This window comes from Cicer arietinum, chromosome 3 (assembly GCF_000331145.2).
Source record: "Cicer arietinum cultivar CDC Frontier isolate Library 1 chromosome 3, Cicar.CDCFrontier_v2.0, whole genome shotgun sequence".
NCBI classification, from domain to species: Eukaryota; Viridiplantae; Streptophyta; class Magnoliopsida; order Fabales; family Fabaceae; genus Cicer; species Cicer arietinum.
Window position 1 is genome coordinate 5,734,011 of NC_021162.2, and position 6,391 is coordinate 5,740,401.

The 6,391-nt window shown below is 32.0% G+C and overlaps 1 protein-coding gene and 1 long non-coding RNA gene across 2 annotated transcripts; one reads left to right on the forward strand and one right to left on the reverse strand.

Moving 5' to 3' along the window:
* Window positions 1-52: 52 nt before the first annotated feature.
* On the forward strand, window positions 53-3,029 carry LOC105851719 (uncharacterized). The gene is made up of 2 exons (XR_001143455.3): window positions 53-512; window positions 1,330-3,029. It is a non-coding gene; the product is annotated as an uncharacterized lncRNA (long non-coding RNA).
* On the reverse strand, window positions 1,400-4,473 carry LOC101509255 (UDP-arabinopyranose mutase 2). The gene is made up of 4 exons (XM_004491834.4): window positions 4,162-4,473; window positions 2,779-3,029; window positions 2,499-2,667; window positions 1,400-2,114 (listed from the first exon to the last, which is right to left on the reverse strand). Exons 1-4 carry the CDS (start codon window positions 4,471-4,473, stop codon window positions 1,791-1,793), a joined length of 1,056 nt encoding a protein of 351 aa, XP_004491891.1. The 3' UTR covers window positions 1,400-1,790.
* Between the last annotated feature and the right edge of the window lie 1,918 nt (window positions 4,474-6,391).

A 6,391-nucleotide genomic window follows, 5' to 3' on the forward strand; every position in this document is an offset into this window, starting at 1 on the left:
CACCTTGCCAACTAATTTTCTTGTCACCACTTTGAGTCAGAAACATGAATTTGAAGCAAGCAAGGTAGGTAAGTAGGGACAGGTAGTGAGTTCCTTTCAAATCAAAAGGACACTCCAACTGCTACATCCATTTCTCTAATACCAATCCCAGAAACAAAACACACAATGTATACCAAGTCTTGTACATCAAACACATGATCACCATTCATGAAACCATTAATGAAAAACTCATGAATACATACATCCTTTCAAAACTGTAAAGCATAACCATTATTCAGATCCTATTAACCATTCTAGTTATTGGTTCAGTTTAATATGCAACTATGATCATGTTGTTCCTCGAGAATGCAGTTATTGAAGGAAGAAATTCAACATGAGTGGACCTTATGGTCTAGTCCTTCAATATATGACAAAAAACGGGTGACTAGTTCTATACTTTGCAGAGGTGAAAATCTGTGAGGAAACATCTATGCTGCTTTGCTTATGATCAAATATTTTTCCTACAATATCAGGTGTGTTTTGACTAGAAATTTTTTAGTGCCATGAATATAACATATGAAACTCGACCACTTCTTTTAAATTTTTCGTGTTTGACAGTAGAGAAAATTCTCACATATGCACCTGCTCGCACATACATACATCTACATCTTCTACGATCTTCAATGATGATGATCATTAAAGGGTTAAGTGTATGTTTGGATTTATCATAGTAATTAAACAGACAGAAACTAAACTGTAACTTTCACAAAATTATGGTAACTCAGCCATAATTTTGTCAATTCTACCATAAAACCAAACATGTACTAAATATTTTGAATTTGAATACAGTATTATATATATATTTATTTATTTTTCTTTCTTTTTTTCAATGAAACAATTTACTCAACGTGAGAACTTTGAAGCTTTCAAATACCACAAGGAACAGAGATATTCACAGTCCAATAGCATCTACACTAAATATATCTAACTTCTGTCACTGAAATATGCTAAAACCAGATGATGCAGAAACTAATATTTAGATTCTCATTTTCACAAGATATCAAACACTTTTTTTATCTGCACGTTTTGACCTTCAGAAATGTTGTCTAATGAGAATTGTGTATTAATATGGGATTTTAATTTTAATTCTAAAGATACTTTGAATGGTACAATATAAATTATTAAAATTGATTTCATGGTAGGTAGAGTCAAGTGATTCCAGTTAACATAATAGTGTTATAATACTGCTATTTGATCCTAGAAAAATGAAAGGACAATAATTGTAACTCTTCATTCAATTGATTTTATGTATGTAAAGAGGCTTAACATCAATTTAAAATTTGACTACAGGTACCTGTACTCATCAACAAACTAGACATCATAGTAGTTAAATCAAGATGCAAATTGTGAATCAGATGACTAGTTTCTGAACCGTGAATCAAATCTTATTATAAATCGTAAGATACATGATACAAAATGACACTCTTTTAAGTAAAAACAACAGAAACAGAAACATGAGCTAATATATCATTAAATCAATAGCCTTCCTATGAGACTCATTCCACATGAATCGTGCCGCTGCCGCCGTGTGATCTCCCTATCCATTAAACAGTAATCAAAAGAAAGCAACGACCTGCGACCGTTGTCCTTTATTGCTTCTAAGCTCAAAGCATGAAATTACTAAATAGAATTACAGCTAACAATGCTGCAAATTCTAAAAGTAAGTTGGAAAAATAAACACTAAAAAATTATTAGTATATAAATAGTTTCACTTCAAATTACGCGATAGTTTGTAGCTAACCAAAATTGATTCACGCTTTGCCGTTGGATGCTACGGCAGGGTTGAGCTCATCCCATGATTCGATCCAGGTGACCATGGCATCTGCCAACTTGTCAAAATAAGGATCGATCTTGCTGAGTTTGTCCTTGACTTCCTTGGCGAGCTCGATGTAGCACTTTTGAACAGTGGTAGCTTCTTTTGGAAGAACAACATTCTGGAAGAATGGAATAATGTCTTCTTGCCAGAAAATACCTTTGTACTCTTTCCTTAGGTTAACAAATGGGTTACTGGCTTTGCTGTGATAGATATAGGGAAGACCAGTCTTGACTCCCAATCCTAAGTGATCACAGATTACCTACACAATCATCATTCATATATCTCAGTTGTTTTCATGCAATGATATTCATAAATATAAATAGTCATGTTATTTTGAAGAGAAAAAAAATTAAACAACTCGGGTGGTTAACGCAGTTCAACTACTTAATAAGTTCAATGGATGGTTAATGAATATAACAAGGTGTCACAACTTATTAATCATCCATGAACACAATCAACCGTGATTCTGAACATTGTTAACAATTTTCACATTTATATTTGAACACAAACTGTGATTAATGATTATTAGCAGATGTAGTGCCAATCCAGTTGGAATTGCAATTGTTATTGTAATGCTTTTGCATTCCAAAAATTCAAATTAAAAACAGAGAGAATTTGAGGGAAAAAAGAGCCAAGAATGGACCTTGACACACCAGCCAGCCCACATGTCATCGTATCGTCCAATAGGCTGACCATCACCCATGAGACCGAAGTACATTGCTGGTCCTATGAGCTCACGGTCGAATGCCAAGTTCATTCCACACATGGGAAATAAAGTTCCTTTTGGGATGGTCAAAATAGCATCCACATACCTTAAGCATAACAATCATAATACTCATAATCAAACTCATATACAAGGTGAAAATTATTCAATTTTTAAAATGATGATAAGAGTGCACAAATGATAGTAGTAGTAGTAGTACCTAGTGTTCCTCTCAAGAGGCTTCACAAGCTGAGTAGGAGCATCATAGTCAGGGATGTTGAGCCAAAGACCATGAGAAACTGCGGTTGGTACACCTTCACGGAGACTGAAGGGGTAGCCGCGAACGAAATCTGCGCCTTCTCTGTATGGTTCATAGAGGGTGTTGAAAAAGAAGGGTGTGGATGGACAGAGAAGGTTCTTGATATGCTGCTCAAGTGCATTGATCTTTTTCCCTGATGGATCAGTGGCAACCTAAGCCACACCAACAACAAAATATAATAAGAATAAAAACTATGAATCCTAACATTTTAAATATTGAGGGTAGCAAGAAAGAAGTATACATTCATGAAATCCTAGAATGTATTGACATATGCCTAACATAATCAATAACAGTGTTATCCATGGCAGAAAAAGCCAAAAGTCCGCCATAAAATGCCATGAAGCACCATCCTTCACAGATTGGCCATGGCAGTTCTCAAAAAATCTGCCACCTAGGTAGCACTGATACTTCAGATTGAATGTGTTTGGTGTTCAAAGCATGTTGACCTATGAAGCACAGATATTGACACGAACACGGACACAACTCTGATATGTTGACACCGATAATAATGTGAGAAAATGAAATTATTGAATGTAATCAATGTATCGGTGTGGGGTGGTGTTAGTGTCTAATGTATTGGTGTCTTGTCAGTGTCTAACATGTGTTCGACATTGAGACTGGGACACATCTTTGATCAAAAGTGTCTTTACTACAAAGGTAGGTGTTTACACATGTAGATATATTCCATCACTACTATTTTCTAAAACTATTACTACTTTCCACGTACAGTTTCAAATTTTAAATCCACCACTGGTTAAGAGCTATGTAACACACTTCAGATCAAATTCGTGTCTAGTGTTTCGGCACAACACCAACGCATGCTACTCAATTATCACCAGTGTGACAAGTGTCAACGGATTCTGATCAATATCATGTCAATGTTGTGTCAGGTGTTTGTGTATACGATTCATAAGTTAAGAGTGAAGCAAATGAAACACAAACCTTTCAAGTTTAAACTGTTAAAAAAAACTTCCACCACCAATTTTCAAGACAATGCCAAACTAATTATCAAATCTCTTGTCTCAAATAAACTACACAAATCCAAACAAATGAAGATCCAATTCATGCAACAGCTAAAACCCAAAAAATACTACAAAACAACTTAACCAAAATTAATTACACTAAACAAACAACAAAACTACAAAATAAACATAACTAGATCCAAAATTTCCAAAAGGGTCACCTCAAAAATCAAAATTCAATAACAAAAACAAAAACTAGATCAAGATCTAAAATTATAAAAAAACCCAGATTGGAAAAAAAATGAAAGGAAAAGAAGCTCACAAAGCAATCATCATCAATGGTGAAGATGTACTTCTTCTTTGAAACCATGTAACCAAAACAACGACAAGCAGAATCCTTAAAAGAGATACAATTAGCCTTAGGACCAAGAATCCTGTTAATGTCATTACGATTATATAGTTCATAATCAAAACCTTCAGGCACTTTGATTGTCTTTGAAGGGTCACCATCTTGAACAATGATGAGATGATATTGTTCAAAGAATGGCCTCCACATTTCCAAGAAATCAAGGTTTCTTATTGTTGGTATCACAATGTCTAACTCATCTTTCAACAATGGTGTCGGTGAAGCCATGACAGAGAGATTCTAGAGAGAGAGAGAGAGAGTGTGTTTTGAAAGATGAATGAGGGACAGGACATGAGGGAGACTATGTAGGGAATATGTAATGTGTGGCACGTGCGAATCCGATGAAAACGGCACGAGTGAGGGAAGTTAACACGTGTGTGATGTTAAAGGAAAGGGAGACTGCTTCCACATGAAACTATTGATTTGGTGGTATTTGTTTGTTTACCCTACAAATCTACATTCAGGTTTTTGAAATGCTAAATATATTGTGGACCATTCACCAATCACATTACAATAATAATAATTTCCCAATATTAATAACTAGGTTTTCAAAAATAAAGACACTATGGACCCATTCACATGACTATGTAATAACTAGGGTAGTTATGTTACTAATTTGTCTCCTGTTTTGTTTAAATAATTTAGTGATTAATGCACATATTTGAATTTGAATTTGAATTTGATTTTTTTTAAAGTGAGAAATTTATTTTAAAAAATAAAATGAGTAATGTTAATTATTGATTATCAAATGAATTGTTATAATTCTGTGCATATATTATCAATTATGGATGGTTATAATATAAATCATTGATTCACTTACTTCACCGTTTCTCATTTTAGAGAAGTCAAATCTCATACATTTTAATTGCAGATAAATAAGAAATTTTAAATTCGAAATCAAACATTTGTACATAGTGTGTTCGTATTCAATCCGATTCAAAATAAAACTGCAAACAGATTTAAAATAATTGAAAACCACATAAAAATAAATATTTTTTTTGGATATTTTTGTGAAAATGGCATGGATAGATAGGATCGCATTTCGGATTTCTTTGTCAAAATTAAATTGGACCGAACAAAATTGTATATATAAGTTTTAATACCTATTTACTATTAATCTATTATTTATGTAATTATTTTAAACTTGTTTTAATGGATCTAATAAGATTTTTAAAAAAACTTGTCACCTAAATTAAACCAAATCGCATGTGATTTAGTTTTTGGAACATTTAGTTGTGCATTTGTTTTATCAATGAAATAATGAAAATAACTAAATTTTATGTAATTATTTAAAGAGTTTGATATTTTTTTTCTAGATGAAATGATAAAGAAAATCGTACACAACTGTAAGGTCAAACATTCAAACCCAGAGCATGGTATTCAACCTAACAATATCAGTATTAGTCAATTTGAGTTAAGCCTAACAGATAAAGAATTTAGTTTACATATAATTTATATAAAAGAAAAAATTTAACACAATATAATCATTCATATATGTGATTTTATAAATAATTATAATAAAAAATAAAATATTTTCCTTCAATAACTTAAGAACTTATATAAATATATATAGAATTTAACAATCTCCACATTAATCTTTCTGATTTCTCATAAGTTACCTCCATTAAATATAATATTATTCAAATATTATATGAGACATAAAATGTAAACGTCTCTTTAAATAAAATTCACGTCGTGTTTGTCTTGCTATTGAAAATTAGTCCATTTTATTTGACCCAACACAATAAGTGGCTTTCCACATTTATAAATGTGCTTGATTTGATTTATGAGAATATATATTTGAACTAATTAACCTTTTTAAAAATGTAAAAATGTGATGCAACATTAAGTAATTATGACATTTTTTAATGAAATTTCGAGTAATAAAAATCCCACAATAGAAGACGTGCATTTGATATTTGAATAAACCATTATTATCTTATTAAGATCAAATAATGACGTCAAATTATTTAAATACGTGTAAATACACTACTCTTATTGAATTTTTTTTTAATACAAACTTAGCTACAATAAAGACACCTGGTCACCCCACGAGATCCACCTCGGAACAAATTGATATTTTGTGAAAAAAAATATGTGTTTGATAAATAAAAAAATGTGTGTAAAATTGTTGGATCTACTAGTT

Excerpts from the sequence above, each read along its gene's own strand:
- LOC101509255 (XM_004491834.4), bottom strand. The coding sequence starts at position 4,473 with ATGGCTTCACCGACACCATTGTTGAAAGATGAGTTAGACATTGTGATA. Across the intron at positions 2,668-2,778 it reads CCTCTTGAGAGGAACACTAG|GTATGTGGATGCTATTTTGA; the intron begins GTACTACTACTA and ends GTTATGCTTAAG. Across the intron at positions 2,115-2,498 it reads GGGCTGGCTGGTGTGTCAAG|GTAATCTGTGATCACTTAGG; the intron begins GTCCATTCTTGG and ends ATGATTGTGTAG.